Source organism: Zalophus californianus, chromosome 13, assembly GCF_009762305.2.
Source record: "Zalophus californianus isolate mZalCal1 chromosome 13, mZalCal1.pri.v2, whole genome shotgun sequence".
NCBI lineage: Eukaryota > Metazoa > Chordata > Mammalia > Carnivora > Otariidae > Zalophus > Zalophus californianus.
This window is the reverse complement of record NC_045607.1, coordinates 65,389,367-65,412,125: the sequence shown is the minus strand read 5'-3', so window position 1 is coordinate 65,412,125 and position 22,759 is coordinate 65,389,367. Positions and strand designations below refer to the sequence as shown.

The following is a 22,759-nucleotide window of genomic DNA, read 5'->3' as shown; positions in this document are numbered from 1 at the left end:
AAGGGCTGGGGAATGAACAGTGGCCAGAACTGGAGAAGGCAGCTGTGTGCAAAGGGCTGCCTGACAGAGTTATACCTGTAGGAGAAGGATACAACCAGCACCCTAGACCGCAGGGAGACAACTGGAAAAGAACCCCACTCTCCTCCCACCTCATCTGTTGCCAGAGTCTCCCACTGGTCAAACCTAGCTGAAACCAGAGTCCAGCTGAGCCCGTTGGGGCAGGTCAGCCTCCTGGGGCACAGAGCAGGGTGAGGAAGGACAGAGAGTAGGTCTGGAGGGGCAAGAAGAAACCCAACACACACCACCTCTGGGTGTTAGCTTTAACTGATAACCAATCACTGCAGAAATGTGGACTAAGGAGGAAGGAAAGATGGCGGAGGAGTAAGGGACCCTATTTCAACTGGTCCCCGGAATTGAGCTGGATATCTACCAGACCACTCTGAGCACCCATGAAACCAGATCTGGATCTCTACAAACAGAATATCGCAGGCGGTTGGTTTCGAGGTACTAAGCGGGGTGCTGTGATCCTGCGGGCAGATATCTGAGGATAAACGGCAGCGGGAGGGTGCCCGGCCGTGGTGATCCTACACCGCCAGTGAGCGACACCTCGCGCGCTGGGGATGGGGCACAGACTCGCATGCAGACCAGTAGTGGTGGGGAAAGGACTTTAGGGCAGCCCCAGGGTGGAAACCTGGAGCGGTGGGGTTGCGCGTGTGAACTGGGGGCAGCTGGCGATTTTAGAAGCACAAAGGGCAGAGACATGCCCCGACCTGGAGGCAGGACTGGGAGCGCTGTGGATGGGGTGCACAACCCAGGATGCTGCAGTTTATAGCAGCACAGACAGAAACGGAGACAGTGTGACCTGGAGAGCTCACTGAAGAACAGACTGTGATCTCTCTGCTCTGAGGCAGAGGGTTGGAAACAGTCTCTTCTGCTCTGACTCTTGGAAGACACTCAGAAAGCCACCAGGTAAAGCCACCAGAGGACAAAAGCCCCCAAAACTGATTCCTGCTGAGCCCATCCCCAGCCACAGGGGGGCAGGGCAACTCCACTCAGACAGGGTTGCCTGAGTAACAGCGCGGCAGGCCCCTCCCCCAGAAGACAGGCTGGGAAAACAAGAGGCCAGCAACCCTAAGGTCCCAAGAAAACAGCTGCATCTTGCTTGGGTTCTGGTCAATAATTTGGACGCTGTACATTCCCTCAAACACCCATCAACAGAATGACTAGGAGGAGGAGGCCCCAAAATGGAAAAGACTCAGAGATTGTGACTTATGCTGCAGATTTACAAATGGATGCAGATATAACCAAGATGTCGGAGTGGAATTCAGGCTAGCAATTGTGAAGACAATGGCTAGAATGGAGAAATCAATTAATGGCAACATAAAGTCTCTAAGGGCAAAAATGAAAGCTGAATTGGCAGAACGTAAAAATGCTATCAATGAGATCCAATCCAATCTAGATAATCTAACAGCTAGAGTAAGTGAGGCAGAAGAAAAAATAAGCGACCTGGAAGACAATATAATGGATAAAAAGGGAAAAGAGGAGGCCAGGGAAAAACAACTCAGAATCCATGAAAATAGAATCAGAGAAATAAATGACACCATGAAGCGTTCCAATGTCAGAATAATTGGAATCCCGGAGGGAGTGGAGACAGAGAGAGGACTGGAAGATGTATTTGAGCAAATCATAGCTGAGAACTTGCCTAATCTGGGGAATGAAACAAACATTCACGTCCTAGAGGCAGAGAGGCCCCCTCCCAAGATCAAGGAAAACAGGTCAACACCCCAGCATGTAATAGTAAAACTTGCAAATCTTAGAACCAAGGAAACCATCTTCAGGGCAGTGAGGTGGAAGAGATTCCTTATGGACAGAGGGAGGAACATCAGAATAATGTCAGACCTATCCACAGAGACCTGGCAAGCCAGAAAGGCCTGACAAGACATATTCAGGGTACTAAATGAGAAGAACATGCAGCCAAGAATACTTTATGTGGCAAGACTGTCATTTAGAATGGATCGGGAGATGCAGAGCTTCCACGACCAGCAGAAACTGAAAGAATATGTGACCACTAAGCCAGCCCTGCAAGAAATATTAAGGGGGGTTCTATAAAAGGAGAAAGACCCCAAGAGTGATATACAACAGAAATTTACAGGGACAATCTATAAAAACAACGTCTTCATGGGCAACATGATGACGATTAATTCATATCTTTCAATAATCACTCTCAATGTGAATGGCCTAAATGCTCCCATAAAACAGCACAGGGTTGCAGACTGGATAAAAAGACAGGACCCATCCATATGCTGCCTACAAGAGACTCATTTTGAACCTAAAGATACATCCAGACTGAAAGTGAAGGGATGGAGATCCATCTTCCATGCCAACGGACCTCAAAAGAAAGCTGGGGTAGCAATTCTTATATCAGACAAATTAGATTTTAAACTAAAGTCTGTAATTGGAGACACAGAAGGACACTATATCATTCTTAAAGGGTCTATCCAACAGGAAGATCTAACAATTGTAAATATCTATGCCCCTAACATGGGAGCAGCCATCTACATAAGCCAACCATTAACCAAAATACAGAGTCATATTGATAACAATACGTTAATTGTAGGAGACGTCAATACTCCACTCTCAGCAATGGACAGATCACCTAAGCAGAAAATCAACAAGGAAACAAGAGCTTTGAATGATACACTGGATCAGATGGACCTCATAGATATTTACAGAACATTCCATCCTAAAACAACAGAATACTCATTCTTCTTGAGCACATGTGGAACTTTCTCCAGAATAGACCACATACTGGGTCACAAATCAGGTCTCAACCGATACCGAAAGATTGAGATTATTCCCTTTATTCTCTGTGGTCTGATATTCTCAGACCACAATCCTTTAAACTGGAACTCAATTTCAAGAAAAAATTTGGCAGAAATTCAAACACTTGGAAGCTAAAGACCACTCTGCTCAAGAATGTTTGGGTCAACCAGGAAAACAAAGAAGAACTTAAATAATTCATGGAAATCAATAAGAACAAAAACACGTCGGTCCAAAACCTATGGGATACTGCAAAGGCAGTCCTAAGGAGGAAATACATAGCCATCCAAGCCTCACTCAAAAAAATAGAAAAATCCCAAATTCACCAACTAACTCTACACCTTAAAGAACTAGAGAAAAAGCAACAAACGATGCCTAAGCCACGCATTAGAAGAGAAATAATTAAGATTAGAGCAGAGATCAATGAATTAGAAACCAGAGACACAGTAGATCAGATCAACGAAACTAGAAGGTGGTTCTTTGAAAGAATTAATAAGATCGATAAACCACTGGCCAGACTTATCCAAAAGAAAAGAGAAAGGACCCAAATTAATAAAATTATTAATGAAAGGGGAGAGATCACGACTAACACCAAGGAAATAGAAATAATTATTAGAAATTATTATCAACAACTATATGCCAATAAACTGAGCAATCTGGATAAAATGGAGACCTTCCTGGAAACCTATAAGCTGCCAAGACTGAAAGAGGAAGAAATTGACAACCTGAATAGACCAATAACCAGTAATGAGATTGAAGCAGTGATCAAAAACCTCCCAAAAAACAAGAGTCCAGGGCCTGATGGATTCCCTGGGGAATTCTACCAAACATTCAAAGAAGAAATAATACCTATTCTACTGAAGCTGTTTCAAAAAATAGAAACAGAAGGAAAACTTCCAAACTCATTCTATGAGGCCAGCATTACCTGAATCCCCAAACCAGGCAAAGACCCCATCAAAAAGGAGAATTTCAGACCGATATCCCTGATGAAGATAGATTCCAAAATCCTCAACAAAATCCTAGCTAATAGGATCCAACAGTACATTAAAAGGATCATCCGCCACAACCAAGTGGAATTTATCCCCAGGATGCAAGGGTGGTTCAACATTCGCAAATCAATCAATGTGATAAGAACACATTAATAAGAGGAGAGAAGAACCATATGGTCCTCTCAATTGATGCAGAAAAAGCATTTGACATACAACATCCTTTCCTGATTAAAACTCTTCAGAGTATAGGAATAGAGGGAACATTCCTCAAGTTCATAAAATCCATCTATGAAAAACTCACAGCAAATATCATCCTCAATGGGGAAAAGCTGAAAGCCTTTCCCTTAAGATTGGGAACACGTCAAGGATGCCCACTCTCGCCACTATTGTTCAACATAGTACTAGAAGTCCTAGCAACAGCAATCAGACAACAAAAAGAAATAAAAGGTATTCAAATTGGCAAAGAAGTCAAACTCTCTCTTTTCACAGACGACATGGTACTTTATGTGGAAAACCCAAAGGACTCCACCCCCAAATTACTAGAACTCATACAGCAATTCAGTTATGTGGCAGGATACAAAATCAATGCACAGAAATCATTTGCTTCCTTATACACTAACAACGCAACTGTAGAAAGAGAAATTAGAGAAACGATTCCATTTACAATAGCACCAAAAACCATAAGATACCTCGGAATAAACCTAACCAAAGAGGTAAAGGATCTATACTCTAGGGACTACAGAACACTCATGAAAGAAATTGAAGAAGACACAAAAAGATGGAAAAAAATTCCATGCTCATGGATCAGAAGAATAAACATTGTTAAAATGTCTATGCTACCCAGAGCAATCTATACCTTCAATGCCATCCCAATCAAAATTCCAATGACATTTTTCAAAGTGCTGGAACAAACAATCCTAAAATTTGTATGGAATCAGAAAAGACCCCGAATCGCCAAGGAAATGTTGAAAAAGAAAAACAAAGCTGGGGGCATCACGTTGCCCGATTTCAAGCTATATTACAAAGCTGTGATCACCAAGACAGCATGGTACTGGCACAAAAACAGACATATTGACCAACGGAACAGAATAGAGAACCCAGATATGGACCCTCAACTCTATGGTCAAATAATCTTTGACAAAGCAGAAAAAAACATGCAATGGAAAAAAGACAGTCTCTTCAATAAATGGTGCTGGGAAAATTGGACAGCCACATGCAGAAGAATGAAACTCGACCATTCTCTAACACCATTCACAAAGATAAACTCAAAGTGGATGAAAGACCTCAATGTGAGACAGGAATCCATCAAAATCCTAGAGGAGAACATAGGCAGTAACCTCTTTGACATCGTCCACAACAACTTCTTTCAAGATACATCTCCAAAGGCTAGTGAAACAAAAGCAAAAATGAACTTTTGGGACTTCATCAAGATAAAAAGCTTCTGCATAGCAAAGGAAACAGTCAACAAAACAAAGAGGCAACCCACAGAATGGGAGAAGATATTTGCAAGTGACACTACAGATTAAGGGCTGGTATCCAAGATCTATAAAGAACTTCTCAAACTCAACACCCAAAAAACAAATAATCAAGTCAAAAAGTGGGCAGAAGATATGAACAGACATTTCTCTGAAAAAGACATACAAATGGCTAACAGACACATGAAAAAATGTTCATCATCATTAGCCATCAGGGAAATTCAAATCAAAACCACATTGAGATAACACCTTACACCAGTTAGAATGGCAAAAATGGAAAGGGAAAGAAACAACAAATGTTGGTGAGGTTGTGGAGAAAGGGGAACCTTCTTACACTGTTGGTGGGAATGCAAGTGGGTACAGCCACTTTGGAAAACAGTGTGGAGGTGCCTCAAAAAATTAAAAATAGAGCTACCCTATGACCCAGCAATTGCACTGCTGGGTATTTACCCCAAAGACACAGATATAGTGAAAAGAAGGGCCATATGCACCCCAATGTTCATAGCAGCAATGTCCACAATAGCCAAACTGTGGAAAAAGCTGAGATGCCCTTCAACAGATGAATGGATAAAGAAGATGTGGTCCATATATACAATGGAATATTACTCAGCCATCAGAAAGGATGAATACCCAACTTTCGCATCAACATGGATGGGACTGGAGGAGATTACGCTAAGTGAAATAAGTCAAGCAGAGAAAGTCAATTATCATATGGTTTCACTTATTTGTGGAACATAAGGAACAGCATGGAGGACATTAGGAGAAGGAAGGGAAAAATGAAGGGAGGGAATCGGAGGGAGAGACGAACCATGAGAGACTCTGGACTCTGAGAAACAAACAGGGTTTTAGAGGGGAGGGGGGATGGGTTAGCCAGGTGATGGGTATTAAGGAGGGCACGTACTGCATGGAGCACTGGGTGGTATACAAAAACAATGGATCATGGATCACCACATCAAAAACTAAATATGTATTGTATGGCGACTAACATAATGTAATAAAATTAAAAAAAAAAAGAAAGAAAGAAATGTGGACTAAGACTCACCTAACTTAAACATAAATTTACCATACGACCCAGCAATTCCACTCCTAGGTGATCTACCCAAGAAAAAGGGAAATGTATATGCACACCAAAACTTGCATACGAATGCTCACCTCAGCATTATTATACAGATGGTCCCTGACTTATGATGGTTTGATTTCGGATTTACCGACCTCACAATGGTGCAAAAGTGATACACATTCAGTAGAAACCATACTCTGAATTTTGATCTTTTCCAGGGCTAGTGATATGAGGTATTATCCTCTCTCATGATGCTAGGCAGCAGCCACCACAGCTCCCATCAGCCAGCGATCATGAGGGTGAAGGACCCATAACACTGACAACCATTCTGTACCCACACAACTGTTCTGTTTTTCACTTTCAGTACAGCGTTCCATAAACTACATGACATAGTCAATACTTTATTATAAAATAGGCTTTGCATTAGGTGATTTTGCCCAACTATAAGCTAATGTAAGTGTTCTGAGCACATTTAAGGTAGGCTAAGCTCAGCTATGATGTTCAGTAATTTAGGGATGTTAAGTGCATTTACTACTTGTGATATTTTCAACTTATGAGGGGTTTATAGGGATGTAACCCCATTATAAGTTGAGAAAGATCGATATAGCCAAGAAATGGGAACAACCTAAGCATTCATCAACCGGTCAGTAAATAAATTGGGTATATCCATACAAAGAAATATTATTCTGCAATAAAAAAGGAAACACTACCGACACACACTGCAACACTGATGAACCTCAAACATTATGCTAAGTGAAAGAAGCCAATCAAAAAGGACTACATATTGTGGGGTAGCATTTGTACAAAATGTTCAAAAAGATCAATGGCAGCCCAGGGCTGGGACAGGAATAGGGAATTAATTATAACCAAGCATGAGGAATCTTATTAGGGTGATGGAAATGTTCTACAACTGGATGGTGATGAGGATGAACACTTGGTTAAGTTACTAAAAATCCTTGAATTGTATACTTAAAACAGGTAGATTTTATGGTATGTGAGTTAAATCTCAAGAAGCTGTGTAAAATAGAAAACTGACCCACATGCTATCATTATCATTTCAGCTGAAGTATTTTAAAATAAATTTACATTCACTCTAACTGGTGATCTTCAGCCATAAAAGATCATCACAAGCCCCACCTCTGGCCTAGAATCTCTACAGTGAGGTTTCACTTTATAAAAAAAAGTTAATCAATATCCAGATATACAAAAAAGATAATTAAGGGTGATCCTCTACATCTGTTGTTCCCTTTCAATAGTCAATATCCTAGGACATTTAAACATGATATACAAAAAAGTGTATTTACTGATAGTTTGGCTGGAACACAGCTATTATTTAAAAGGTCCTAAAAACCACAGAAAATCTCTCAAAGACTATGATGTCAATTTTGAATGACTCTAGATAAAGCTAAATTCTGGCCAGACTGAGCAAAGGAGGGGAAAGCGGAAGAAGGTTCTCTAAAATAAAAACATCTTCAGCTGTGCATGTCTTGTGCTTTCCTCTAAAAAAACAACCACCACAGAAAAATCAAGCCAAGAAGAGTGAACCCTGAGGTAAACTATGGGCTCTGGGTGGTAATGAAGTGTGAGTGTAGGTTTATCCATCGTAACAAATGTCACTCTAGTGGGGGATGTCAGTAGTGTGTGGCTACACATGTTTGGGGATAGAGGGGTTATGCGAACTCTCTGTACCTTCCACTCAATTTTGTGGTCACCCTTAAACTGTTCTAAAAAAATTAAGTCCATTTAAATTTTTAAAAATAAATGGAAGATAAAAAGATTAAAAAATAAAAAGCCAGTACTGTCCCATTTCAAGACTGACCCTGGGGCACCTCAGTGGCTCAGTCGTTAAGCGTCTGCCTTCGGCTCAGGTCATGATCTCAGTGTCCTGGGATCGAGCCCCACATCGGGCTCCTGGCTCAGCAGGGAGCCTGCTTCTCCCTCTCCTGCTCCCCCTGCTTGTGTTCCCTCTCTCGCTGTGTCTCTCTCTGTCAAATAAATAAATAAAATGTTTTAAAAAAAAAAAAAAGACTGACCCTGCCAGTGATATCACAGAGTTTTCTCTCTCTCTTCCTATGGAAAACACTCCCCACACACACCTCCAAACCCCCATTTTGAGCCTTGGAATCCATGAAAATGGCGGCCAAAGAATTAAGCACCTTTGTCTCACAATTCACTTCATCAGCCTCCTGAAGAGAAGATTGTCCATTAAATGGAAAACAATTTGCATTCTCAGCACGAAGGATGCTTGCTTCCTGGTGGGCTTCCAGCCTCTCCTCAGTTGTGCCATTCCTCTCAAGAGCCGCAGACATTTTAAAGGTTCTATGTGAAGCAGTCTGGGCCAGGAGGGGGGCATGGAAAATACTTGTCTGGGCTAGCATTGTTCCCTTTGTCCACTTAAGCAGGGCTCAATTTTATTTCTAGAATGTCCCAGCTGACAGGCTCCGTACACAGGTTTTGCCTCTTTTCTTTCAGGGAGTTGAGCTGCAGAAGCCCTCCCTTTCCCAGGATGCACTGTGGCACCGTCCTACAGAAGGTCTGAGGCAGAGATGAATGTGCCCTGTTCCCTTCTTTATGTTAGGGCCTGCCTCAGGGAAGGTGCTTGTTGCTGCTAATCTGTAACAGGTGGTAGGAACGCCAGGGAAAACAAGGCCTCATCTGTATGGCAGTGAATAAAAGAAATTCAGGTGCTACAGGAGCAAAACTGGTGTGAAGACAGGGTAAAGCAGTGGCCTCAGAGGGAGGGAATAGTGGACCGTCTCGTGCTTCCTCCCCCAGCCCGTCCCTCACCACAATTGTTTTCCACCTTCTTCCAGTACTACTTGAAATTCCCTTAGCAGGAGGCAAAGCCTCTCTTGCCACACTAAATATAAGTACAGATTAAGCTAAAATGCAATATAGAATAGGATCCCAGAAAGATGGAGAAGTACTTTGCCCTATTCCTACCATGATATGCAACTTAATTGTGCAACCTGGACATAATACATAAAGATCAAATGACTCTAAAAGATAGGGAGAAGATGAGCAAGGGGCCTCAAGACCCAAGAAACAGCACAGTGGTGAGTTCCTGGGTTTTCTTTTTGTCTCATATATCCCAGACTTATTGGTGGAAAAGCTGGCAATTCAGAAACACCCCAGGTACAAACCTAAGAAGTCCCAACAAAAGCCTGCTCTCTCTAACCAAAGGACCAGAAAAGAGACAGACTAGCAAGGCAGCAAACTTTATTTTTTTTTTAAAGATTTTTTTTATTTATTTGAGAGAGAGAGAATGAGAGAAAGCACGAGAGGGAAGAGGGTCAGAGGGAGAAGCCGACTCCCTGCCGAGCAGGGAGCCCGATGTGGGACTCGATCCCGGGACTCCAGGATCATGACCTGAGCCGAAGGCAGTCGCTTAACCAACTGAGCCACCCAGGTGCCCAAGGCAGCAAACTTTAGAAAAGAACTGCTTTACTCCAGGTAAACAGCTCAAAACAAACAAACAAACAAAAAACCAAACACCCTATGGTCCCACCCCAACCCCATCCCCAAAGGCTGAGTCAGGAGCTGAGACTTCCACCCTGGTGAGACCCCCCCCCCCCCGGCCAGGTTGGCATCAGGGAAGGCTGAGTGGGGAGGTAGAACATTCATCCCAGCCACCCCCTCCCATGTCAGCACACCTGAACTTCTACTTCCATCTAGCAGTGCCAAGGCAACCTTTCCCTTCCCTCCCTTCACCCTACCCCTGCAATGGTAAAAGAGGAAGCCTAGTGGAGAGTCAGGACTTTCACTACCACCCGAGTAGTGGTGAGGCCACCTCCTCCAAATACCACTGGCAGCCTCCTGAGGAGCAGTAAGGAGGCACTCTTGCCTCTCCCACCCTGAGTGGCCCAGTATGGAGCCAGCACTCCCACCCTCACCCAGCAGTAAAAAGGAGGCAGCATCCCCCCCCCACCCCTGTAACGGAGGCCAAGTAGAAAGCCTGGGCTTCTACCTTACCTGGCACCCCCTCCTCCCTCCGCTGAAGCAGTGTTGGTACAGAACCAAAAGAGATTTAAATAAGATCCAGAGTCTCATAACGGAAAACTAAAAATGACTACAATTCAAAAGTCACTCATCATACCAAGAACAAGGAAGATCTCAATTTGAGTGAGATAAAAACATTCAATAGATGGCCACATTAAGATGACACAGATGTTAGGCTTCTTGGACTAGGATTTTATTTTTTATTATTTTTTTAAGATTTTATTTATTTATTTGGCAGAGGGAGAAGCAGGCTCCCCGCTGAGCAAGGACCCCAGTGCGGGACTCGATCCCAGAACTCTGGGATCAATACCTGAGCCGAAGGCAGACACTTAACCGACTGAGCCACCCAGGCGCCCCTTGGACTGGGATTCTAAAGCAGCCATCCTAAGAATGCTTTGACAAGCAATTACAAACATTTTTAAAACAAATGCAAAAAGAGAAAGTTTCAGTAAAGAAATAGAAGATATAAAGAAGAATCAAATGGAAACTTTAGGGCTGAAAATAAAATAAATGAATTAAAAACTCAATGGATGGGCTCAGTAGCAGAATGGAGGGGACCAAGGAAAGAATCAGTGGATTAAAAGATAAAAAAAATAGAAATTACCCACTCTAAACAACAGAAATAAATACAATGAAGAAAATGAACAGCATTTCAGAAACCCATTAGACTATAAGAAAGATCTAACATCCATGTGATTGGAGTCCCAGAAAAAGAGAAGAAGGCTGGGCAGAAAAAGTATTGAAAGAATAATGAAAGAATTCAAGAGGCTGAGCAAACCTCAAACACGATAAACCTAAAGAAATCCACTCCAAGAAACATCATAACTAAGAAAACTAAAGTCAAGGGGAAAAGTCCTGAAAGCATTTGAGAGAGAAACACCTTATCAGGGGGCGCCTGGGTGGCTCAGTTGGTTAAGCGACTGCCTTTGGCTCAGGTCATGATCCTGGAGTCCCGGGATCGAGTCCCACATCAGGCTCCCTGCTCGGCAGGGAGTCGGCCTCTCCCTCTGACCCTCTTCCCTCTCGTGCTCTCTATCGCTCTCATTCTCTCTCTCTCAAATAAATAAATAAATCTTTAAAAAAAAAAAAAAAAAAGAAACACCTTATCAGGGAAGACAACAATTCAAATTACATCAGACTGATCAGAAACCAGAGAGGCAAGAAGAAAACCACAACAACATTTCGCAAGTGCTGAAAGCAAAGGACTGTCAGTGCTAAATCCTATACCCAGCAAAATTATCCTTCAGGAATGAAGGGGAAATTGAGACATTCTCTGATGAAGGAAAACAAAGAGACCTACTCTAAAAAATAGCTAGAGGTAGTTCTCTAAACAGAAAGGATATGACAAAAGAATGGAACTTGGAATATCAGGGGGAAAGAAAGAATAAAGGAAAGAGTACAAATATGGGTAAGTACAATACATTGTCCCTCTCAAAAAACACAGTATCTAGGAAAGAAAGAACAGTTTAAACATCCAGTAATAATAAGCTAACCTTGGAGAGCTTACTCTAGGCAAAGCATTTTGCCCACCTCATCCCATTAAACCTTTACAAAAGCTGCAGGGGGATTACCAGGGCCTCCAGTTTATTGATGTGGGAATTCTGCAGTAAGCATATGAAGCAGGGTTTGAATGCACAGATGTCTGATTGATTCCCAACCTTGGGCTCTTAACGCTTAGGTCGGTCAATCTGCAGCATCTCACTCTGAACTGCTTTCCTTGGAGAAGCAGTTGGCAAGCAGACCAGAACAGGCTCTCTGGAAGGCAAAGAGCCTGAATGAAGGAGAAGTAAGGAACCCAGAAAACTGTTTAACACAGACTTAGAAAAGAACAACAGGAAATGAAGAAAAAGATTCTACAAGAAAGAGCAAAGCAAGAATTAGAACAGAAACAACTTAGAAGTTGGGAGGTACCTTTTGCCCTGGTAAAGACACAAAAGCCCAGAGAGGATGGGCAACTTGTCCAAAATCTCCAGACAGTTAGTGCTAGAGCGAGGACAGGAACCCACAGTTCCTGACCCCCAGGCCATTGCTTTTGGAAACAGTAAAGAAATGAATGGCTAAGTTTTCACATGGTCTCCTCTAAGTAGAAAGAAAGTGTCCCAAGTCTTAAACCATCAAGGGGACCATTAGTAGGTCAGGTCAGCATGACTTTGAAGAAAGAATCTGGAAAATCATGAAGAAGGATTTCAAGGCAATCCAGAGAACTAAGAAAGAGGTAAGGCCATGGATCTTTTGGATAAGGGGTTAGGCCCTCTCCAGAAACCTGGTCTAAGGTGGAAAATAGTTATATAAAAGGTGATATAGTTCTAATGCAAATAGCTGGAAAAAGCTTTCCTTCTGATTTTTGGGTGAGGAAGACACAAGGCTTTGGAAAGTGGTTGCTGAATGGTCTCCCTAACCTCCACACTCAAATATGACCCCTTATCTCCTGAGTGTTGGGCACTACCAGTCATCAGAAAGTTGCTATATACAAATTAGGGTAACAGCAAAGAACTCTTTAGCCCAAAAAAGAGTTGAAGCAGAATGTCCGTACCAAAGAAAGTATCCTTGGAAGTTAGGGGACAGACCTGAAACAGTGCCGCTGATATACCTTGCACTGTCCACTTCACACAAGATGTTTTGGTGTCTATCATGACTCGGGCCTTTGGGGACAGGAGGATGCATGGGTCCCGCCTGTCGTTGAATGCAGTTTTTGTAACTGAAGTGCTTTTCATTATATTTTTAAGCATTACTGATTTTTTTCATCCTTTTGTAATTTCAAGAATTTGTTTCTTCTGTTGTCTTCCACGTGATTCTAGAGGTCAGTGTAATAGGGCAGGATGAAGAAATAATAGGAATTCCAGGACACAATATTTCATGAATTAAAATGCAGAATTTGTAAGAATAATCATCATAACAGTAATGGCAACATACAAAACTACATATACTATAAGTGCATTTTTAAAAACTATAACTACCCATATATCTATCCATCTGCAGATAAACACAAGGCCTGGAAGAAAATACTCAGAGACACTAATCGAATTCCAGTGACTCTCAGCCCTATCATATCCTCTCTTTAGGTAATATTTTTTTAAAGATTTTATTTACTTATTTGACAGAGAGAGACACAGTGAGAGAAGGAACACAAGCAGGGGGAGTGGGAGAGGGAGAAGCAGGCTTCCCACCGAGCAGGGAGCAGGATGAGGGGCTCGATCCCAGGACCCTGGGATCGTGACCTGAGCTGAAGGCAGACGCTTAACGACTGAGCCACCCAGGCGCCCCTTTACATAATATTTTATAATGCCCATTAATCTTCTTGAAATGATGGTCATAGGTAATATGTCCTGCCTACACAAATAATTTTTTTAAAAATCAATTTATACCCTACCTATAATGTAAGGATAAATAAAAGGAAAGTAGTTTATAGTTTTAATTGTATTTAAACACATGAACTTTTATGGTACAATTACACTAGAAAATAACAATGTCCCCATAAATTCCTAAAACAACTCCTATGGGATGAACCTGGCACCTCTGAATATCACTGTGTTTTTTTGAAAGATATCCAGAGAGTGAGATTATGATTTTTAAGTTTTCTTTTTATAGAGAATATTTGCCTTCATAAATTCATGTCTGTGGCTTTCATAACCAGAAGCCTAGTGTTGGGGGTGCCTGTCATGTGATCACAGTGTATCCAATACAAGGGGGGAGAAATTCTCAAAGAACGAAACTTACCTCAAATGAATAAGCTTTTCCAATCCCATCTCCTGCTCCAGTGATCACTGCAAAAAGCAGAGATGGTTTTAAAGGACAGATTTAATCTTTAAAGTGCTCTTTCACACCAGCTACATTTTTTTGCAGGCTTACTGCCTAGGACATAATATTTCAAAGCAGTGCCCTTCTGCTCTACAGCCCTATTCCACTCAACTCTGGAGCTTCCAGCTCTGACTCCCCTCATTACATGTTCCAAATGAAGCTCTTTGGGGTTTTTTTTTTTTAATTTTTTGGTGGGGTTGGTAAGGCTGTGGAAGATAGTCTCCAAAAGGAAACAAAGAACCTCAGCCAGGGAACATTTCATTCAGACCCCAAATGGTGTACCCTATTATCTCTCTACCCACACACTCAACTCTTACAGTAAGGACATTTCAAGATTCTTCCTAAAAGTCGAGTGTTTCCCTCTTCCCATGCCACCCCCACAGGACAGCAGCACTCAAAGTCCATGGGAGATAAGGAACTTAACAAAGAGGAAAACACAGAAATGCCAAAAAGTGATATAATGAAATGAAGGGACCTGAAGAATCTGCAGTCAGGGTATCTATTGATTAACCTGTAATGATCAGATTGACCAAGTCCTGTTATATCCAACATTAACACACATATTTTATGACTGAGTTCTAGGGTAAACTTCATTCGAGTGAATGTCACAATTTGAAATTGTACTACAGTTCAGTATTTATGTATCTGCAATTTACCTTTGAACAACAATTGGAGGGTATACTTTCCAAGTGTGAATAAAACATATATTTAGCTTATTGGAGAGTAAAAGCCAAGCTGTACAAGCTTCCAGAAACACACTGGCAGAGTGTTCTCATTTTCTTTTTTTCTTTTTAAGATTTTATTTATTTATTTATTTATTTGAGAGCGAGAAAGAGCGTGAGTGGCCGGTTGGTGGGGAGGAGCAGGAGAGGGACTAGCAGCCTCCACGCTGAGCATGAAATCCAACTTGCTGCTCGATCTCATGACCCTGAGATCATGACCTGAGCTGAAATCAAGAGTCAGACACTTAACCTACTGAGCCACCCAGGTGCCCCAGAGCACTCTCATTTGCATAACAGCTGATAGTTTTGTTTGTTCACTTGGAGCCTTCTAGGTGAATCCATGCATATTATCTGTTCCTCTTGGTGCAGGTGCTATGCTCAGGGTTATCTTCTGCCTCACCTTCCCCTCCCTTATGGGAACCTTCCAAATCACCCAGTATAGGATCTGGACTAGAGCTAAGATAATAACATCAATAAATGGCTGGTTTTTATTGAGTGCTTACTTTCTGCCATGTACTGTTTCAGGTGTTTTAGATGCAGCATCTCGTTTAATATTCAAAGCAAGTTTATAATGCAGAGACCATTGTTTTCCTTAGTTTATAGAGGAGGAAGCTGAGGGAGAGAAAGTTAGTAACTCAGTCAAGGTCACATTGCTAAAAATGATGACAACAACAGGTTTGAAACCCGGCTATCTGATTTTGGGGATACAATTCTATAAAGATACACCAGTGACATAATTTCCTAATCAACCACAGAGTTCTGAGGAGTTAAGCAATTTCATCTTTAGTAATTGGATTTTCTTCTGGCTCTCCACCAGAAATACATGCTCTCCCAGAGATCTGCCTATGCTCAAAGACATTTTAATCTTGCTAGTGATAATTCTATTCAATATTGAGTCAAATAATAGGTTAAGATTATGTTTTTTTAATGTGAGTCAACAAATACTCTTGTCTTTGGCCCCATGTGAACTTCTTTTGGAGTGTGTGTTTGCAGAAGGGCTTTGCCTTACACTGATGAGCAGCCCTTGTACAGAGTTTTAAGAACCACCCCACCCCCTGCCAAGTGTGTGGGCATTTGGATCTGTGTGGAGCAGGATATTTGGATCCAGAGCACTCAAGTTCAAGCTATTTAGCAAGTTTTCTGAAGATACTTCCCCAAGAGTGAAGGAGTGTTCACAGACACACACACACACACTTCAAATGTAACGTGCAACAGTTAAAAACCCATTTTTCATTCATTCCAAACAACTTCCATACGGCAATTGTTTTATATCTGCTACTAAGGTTGTACAGTTACCAGCTTTAGCAAGTAAAGATACAGCATGCCCAGCTAAATTTGAGTTTCAAGTAAGCAGCAAATAATTTTTTAGTATAAGTATGTCCTGCATAATATTTGGGATGTCATATACTAAAAAATTATTCCTTATTTATCTAAAATTCAAATTTAACTCTATCCTATATTTTACCTGGAAGCCCTATAAGGTTGTTTATAATCTCTCCTATTTAGCCTGGCATGGTACCTTTAAAGCTGTTTAAATTCTTTGGGTTGTTTTTTTAAGTCACTGGATTCCTTGGATTTCTTCATGTAACCTTAGCACTTCATTCAAAGAGATGCTGAAACCATAGCCTCATGTTTTTCACCTTAAACCCGGTCATCAGGCTGAAATTCTGCGTGGTAGTTCCAGAAGATAAATCCCATTCATTGGTAGGCAGTGATTAATCCACTTGGGACACAAACCAGACCGAGATTCCATATCTAACCATCTCAAACATGTCTTCCTATAGGGACCTTTGTTACCTTGATTTTGTAATACCCTCACTTCATGAAAGGGCTCAGAGAAATTTTTTTAAATTAAGTGAAGTACAATTATTTGTATTTCTGAATGTTGAAACACACCCTTCCACAAAATAGCCGTACCCTGTGCCTTCAAAAATCTGGAGAAAAGGATGCAGAAATTTCTGCAGTACTTATTATTTGTGTCACCAGAAACTCCAAAAAGGAGAAAACCTAACTAATAAGGATGAGGGGACAAGCACAGAGGCAAGAATTGGGTGGCATTCTTCCAGTTAATTCTTCTCATGCCCCACATCTTCTCTTTTAGACAATTCCAGTTTCACTCATGCTTTCTAGACACCCAAATAAAAGTCTCCCAAAAGAATTACATCTTTGCTCTCAAAAGGAAAAAATGCAATTTATACTTTGAGATATACATGATAATAAGACATAACAAGAAACAAGAGATGGAAAGCTGTCTTTACCTGCCCATTGTCCCATTGACTTCAAGAAAGACTTTGGCAAAACTTTCCAGAAGTGCCGGAAAATATAACTGGAGAATCTCACACACTTCACCAGGTACACCAGGCACACCAGGAGCCCTACGAAAATGAAGAACTGTTCCAGAGCCACCTCCATGACTGTACTCCACCAGTTTCAGACCTGGCCTGGCCCCTCCACAGACCTCCGAGGGCGTGGCTGCTCTGGAGGCGGGTCAGTCACCCTTTGGAGTCACCAGCTGCATTCCACTGTGTAGAGACGTTTAGATTAGAGTAACTTCTTTACACAATCCTCTCATTCACAGGCTTCAGAATAAAGTATTCTTTCTAATATTTTTACAACACCGTTGGGCTTTTGTGACCATGGGGGAGCTGGTGAAGAAGTAAAAGGACATGAAGAAAGATGAAGCCTGGACAAAGAAAAAATGGCTGTGCAGGCTTCTCTCCTTAAATTTGGAAGCTAAAAAGGAGGCTAAGAAGGATGCAAAATCCTGTAAGTCATGCATTTATTTATTCAACAAATATTTATTGACTGTCTACCAGGTAGCATTGCTGTTCAAGGCTTTGGGAATACATAATAGTAAACAGGGCCATGTCACTGCCGTGGGGGAGCTGAGATTCTAGTATGGGAGACAGACAATATGCCAATAAATAAGATAATGTCAGATATCAGTGCCATGAAAAAGTGCTATTGAGTGACCTGTTCAAGTGGCTAGTGGACAATTACTTTAAAGAGTGTGCTCAGGAAAGGAATTCTATGAAGAAGCAGCATTTCTAGCTGAAATTTGAATTAAGAGAAGGAGCAAAGAAGCCCTGCCAAGATGAGGTTCCCCATCCAGGCTGAAGGAACAGCTAGCACAAACGCCCTGAGAAAGATCCATGTATTTGAGGAATAAATAGCACTACATAGCAGAAGGAACTGTCTGTAGAGAACAGGGAAAGAAAAAGTCAAGGAAGGTAGAGGCAAGGGGAGGAGCCAGATCCTCTTGGTGAGGAGATTGGACTTTAGTCTACAAGCAACAGGAAGCCACTGAAGAAGCTCAGACAGTAGAGTCATATAACCTGAATCATGCTTTTAGAAGATCACTCTGGATGGTAAGAGAAGAGGACCTTTTTGGGGTGGGAATGGAGAGTGGGCATGACCACCAAAGCAGGTGGAGTGAGGAGATAATGGCAGTCATCCAAGAAGACTATCCCAAAGCTCAGTCCTTTGCCCTCTTCTCTTTCCTATCCACGCTCACTCATTTGGTGACGTTACCCCATCCCTTGATTGTAAGGACTCCATATGCTGAGGACCTGCAAACATATCATTTCAACTGTAACCCAGGCGGTGTCATCCAGACTTGCATATCAAACTACCTACTTGACACCTCCATTTGAATGCCTAATATGCATCTCAAACTTAATATGTATAAAACTGGTTTCTGATATTATCTCCAAATGTCAAAACCTGCTCCTCTTGCAGACTTTCCTATCCCAGGGAATGGCAGCTCTCATCTTCCAGTTGTTCAGTTTAGAAATCTTGGAGATATCCTTGACTCCTCTCTTTCACATACTGCAGCTAGTCTGTCTCCTATTGACAGATGATTGGATTTATTTTTAGTTTTAGATTATGCCGAACAACACTGCTGTGAATATTCTTGTATTTCTACTTTATCATACATTTGCAAGTTCCTCTCTCTCTCTCTCTGCCTCTGTCTGTCTGTCTGTCTGTCTCTCTCTCTCTCTCTCACACACACACACACACACACACACACACACACAATTGTTAGGTCCTACATGTTATACAACTTCAGTTCTACTAGGGTTTCAGTCAGGTCCACTCAGAAGACAACAAACCACACAGCAATTTGGATTATTGTTAAATATAAAAATTATTAACTGTTAAATACAAAAAAAATATTAACTATTTATAGGGAATTAGCTACTAAAAGTCCATAAAAAAGAACTCAGAAGACCCTAGGGCTGAAGGAGAGTATCTAAGGGACAAGCAAATGTGGACCCACAGCTGGGTTTCAAACCTCACTGGAGAGTGTGGGATTGCAGGCGCCTGGATGGTGAAGAAGTTCTCTGGGTTGCCCGAGACAGAGCTCTTCCAGTTAAGAGTATAAGACTAATTAGCAGGGAATTGCTACCTGGGACAGGAAACCCCCACTGGGACGCTGACAATCCTGAGGCAAGCCCTGCTGGGACTCAATTTGGGGAGAACTGACAGTTTTGCAATATTGAGTCTTTCAGCTCTAAACATGATCTACCTCTTCTTTTTGGTCTTCTTAATGTGTTTCTTAATGTTGATCAATACATTTTTATAATTTCTCCTAAGATGTTTGTATTTGTAAAAGTTTATATTAAGAAAAATATCAAAAACATACAAAAGTAGGAGACTAAGTTAATAAACTCCCATTTACCCATATGTTATAGGTAACTATAATATTATATAAGTAACTATAGCCTACTAAATAAATGCCTTTATTTAATGTGATTTGTGTACCGGAAATTAGCCGTCCTTTCGCTGGCCATTGTTACTTTGCACATACCCACTTTTCTTACCCTCCCCACCCCATAACAGCGAGGACTCTTTAAAAGAATAGCATAAAAACAGTGCTGTTATTACAACTGAACCATTAACAGTAATTCTCTAATACTATCAAAACTCAGCCAATACTAAACATCTCTGATTGTTCATACATATATTTAAACTTTTTTTTTTTTTTAAGAGAGAGAGTGTGTGAGCAGGGGAGGGGCAGAGGGAGAGGAGAGAAAGAATCTTAAGCAGGCATGAGCATGGAGCCTGACATGGGGCTCGATCTCACAATCCTGAGATCATGACCTGAGCTGAAATCAAGAGCTGGACCCTTAATTGACTGAGCCACCCAGATGCCCTGTTCATACATATTTTTAAGTTGACTTTTTGAATCAGGATTTTTCTTAAAGGCCTACACATTGCATTAAGTTGATGTGTCTCTTAAAGTTTCCCTCTCTCACTCTTTTAAAAAAAATTCTTTTACTAGCATTTATTTGTTAAAGAAATTAAGTTGTTTATCTTATAGAGTTTCCCACATTTTGAATTTTGCTGATTATATCTCCATGGTGTTACCCAAACATGTTCCTCTGTCTCTTATATTTCTTCTAAACTGTTAGATCTAGAGCAAGGACAGAAAACTTTTTCCTTAAGGGGCCAGAAAGTGAAGATTTTAGGCTTAGTGGGCCCTATGGTCTCTGTTGCAAAGACCCTGGCCATTGTAATGCAAAAGCAGTCACAAGTACTTAGTAATAAATACAATAAGAATGGATGGATCTCAAGGGCATTATGCTAAATGAAATAAGTTAGACAAAGGAAGACAAATACTGTAAAATCTCTCTTATATGTGGAATATAAATATATATATTTATAACCCCCCAGAAGTGGGGGTTGGGGGTTAGAAGAAATGGGTAAAATGTTTTTGTTTTTGTTTAGTTTAAATAAATTAAATCTTTTTAAAAGAAAGTAAGAAAGGGGTTGAGGAGAGAGATGTGCAAGAGTATCAGGAATTATGTGTGATTAAAATGTTCCCACCTTCTACAATGTAGTGATCCGAAGGGGCACCTGCACCCCAATGTTCACAGCAGCAATGTCCACAATAGTCAAACTGTGGAAGGAGCCAAGATGCCCATCGACGGCGGAATGGATAAAGAAGGTGTGGTCCATATATACAATGGAATACTACTCAGCCATCAGAAAGGATGAATCTTTCAAATTTACACTGACACAGGTGGAACTGGAGGGGATTATGCTGGGTGAAATATGTTGGCTTAATTGAATTTAAATTTTAAAAAATGTCCCCATCTTCTCCAGTCTTCAGAAGTTATTAATGCCCAAATAACAGTAGTCTAAGACTCTATTCTACTGCCTTTAAGGAGTCCAGTATTTCATTAGGTTTCCCCCCTCAAGTAATTCTTGGGAACCCCTAAAAAAACTGTTCCCCAAGTTCTCCCCATCTAGCCAGGCAATTTTATATTCTCTGGCTCTGGAACAATACTCCTCTCTGCTGGTCATGCCTTGCCATCTCGTTGCTTCTCTAGGCTGTCGTCTCTCTGTTCTTTCCCAAAGGCAAATAAAAACATTTAGTTATAAAACAGTTTAAATCTACATTTAGGGGGGGAAATTAATGTTGCAGTTCGATAATTTGCTACTTATATTCAATTTTTATTCCAAAACAGAATACTTAACATCTCAGTCTGAAGCATTTGCATATATACATATATATACATGAATAAAATGGGAATCAGGGAGTGGTAGATGCATTAACATTACCACAAGGTTCATCAAAATGTTGCTTCCAGAATTAAAGGACAATCTGCACCCTAAAAATACAACCTTCAAAATGACAGTTCATTGTAACTCTCCAAATAATAGTTCTCCAATGCAAAAAAATTTAAGATCTTGTGTCCACCAGCTATAGAGGTGGCAATGTAAACTTTGTGAATCAAAGAGAAATTCTGTAACAAGTGATGTGATCTCTGGATTTTGCTTACATATACAGAAACAGTTATAATCAGCATGGCCAATCTAGAGCCAAATATATACTGAAAGAGCAGTCTAAGAGGTCCTTGGTAGAGAAACTCTGGGATAATCTGATGATTGAAACTTCCTATATTGAGTTAAAATATCCATACTATCCAAAGCAATCTATAGATTCAATGTAATCCCTATCAAAATACGAACAGCAATTTTCACAGAACTAGAACAAATAAGACTAAAATTTGTATGGAACCACAAAAGACCCTGAATAGCCAAAGCAATCTTGAGAGAGAAGAACAAAGCTGAAAGTATCACAATTCCAGATTTCAAACTATACTACAAAGCTGTAGTAATTAAAATAATATGGTACTGGCACAAAAATAGACACATGGATCAATGGAAGAGAATAGAATGCCCAGAACTAAACCCACACTTATATGGTCAATTAGTCTATGACAAAGGAGGCAAGAATATACAGTGGGGAAAAGGCAATCTCTTCAACAAATGGTGTCGGTAAAACTGAACAGCTACATGCAAAAGAATGAAACTGGACCACTTTCTTACACCACATACAAAAAATACACTCCAAACGAATTAAAGACCTAAATGTGAGACCTGAAACCATAAAAATACTAGAAGAAAACATAGGTAGTAATCTCTTGGATGGTGGCCTTAGCAACATTTTTCTGTATATGTCTCCTCTCGCAGGGAAACAAAAGCAAAAATAAACTATTTGGATTACACCAAAATAAAAAGGCTTTGCACAGTAAAAGAAACCATCAACAAAACAAAAAGGCAGCCTACTGAATGAGAGAAGATATTTGCAAATGATACATCCAAAAGAGGTTAATATCCAAAATATATAAAGAACTTACACAACTCAATACCAAAAAACCCCAAATAATCCAATTTAAAAATGGGCAGAGGATCCGAATAAACATTTTTTCAAGGAAGACATACAGATGGCCAACAGACAATGAAAAGATGCTCAACCTCACTGATCATCAGGGAAATGCAAATCAAAGCCACAATGAGATATGAGCTCACAAATGTCAGAATGTCTAAAATCAAAAAGACAAGAACTAACAAGTGTTGGTGAGGATGCAGAGAAAAAGGAACCCT

At 40.9% G+C, this 22,759-nt stretch overlaps 1 protein-coding gene across 5 annotated transcripts in view; it reads right to left on the bottom strand.

Moving 5' to 3' along the window:
- The window catches only part of HSD17B3 (hydroxysteroid 17-beta dehydrogenase 3), a 46,893-nt gene extending 29,585 nt beyond the window's left edge, over window positions 1–17,308 (bottom strand). For 4 of the 5 annotated variants that reach the window (XM_027616336.1, XM_027616337.1, XM_027616333.1 and 1 more), the window contains exons 1-2: window positions 17,122–17,308; window positions 14,061–14,107 (exon numbers count right to left, since the gene is read on the bottom strand). In XM_027616336.1, coding sequence (XP_027472137.1) covers window positions 14,061–14,107; window positions 17,122–17,275 — 201 coding nt within the window. In that variant the 5' untranslated portion in view covers window positions 17,276–17,308. Of the gene's footprint in view, window positions 1–14,060; window positions 14,108–15,366; window positions 15,476–17,121 lie in introns of all 5 variants that reach the window. The other variant, XM_027616338.2, reaches the window with a different exon arrangement.
- Window positions 17,309–22,759: the final 5,451 nt, after the last annotated feature.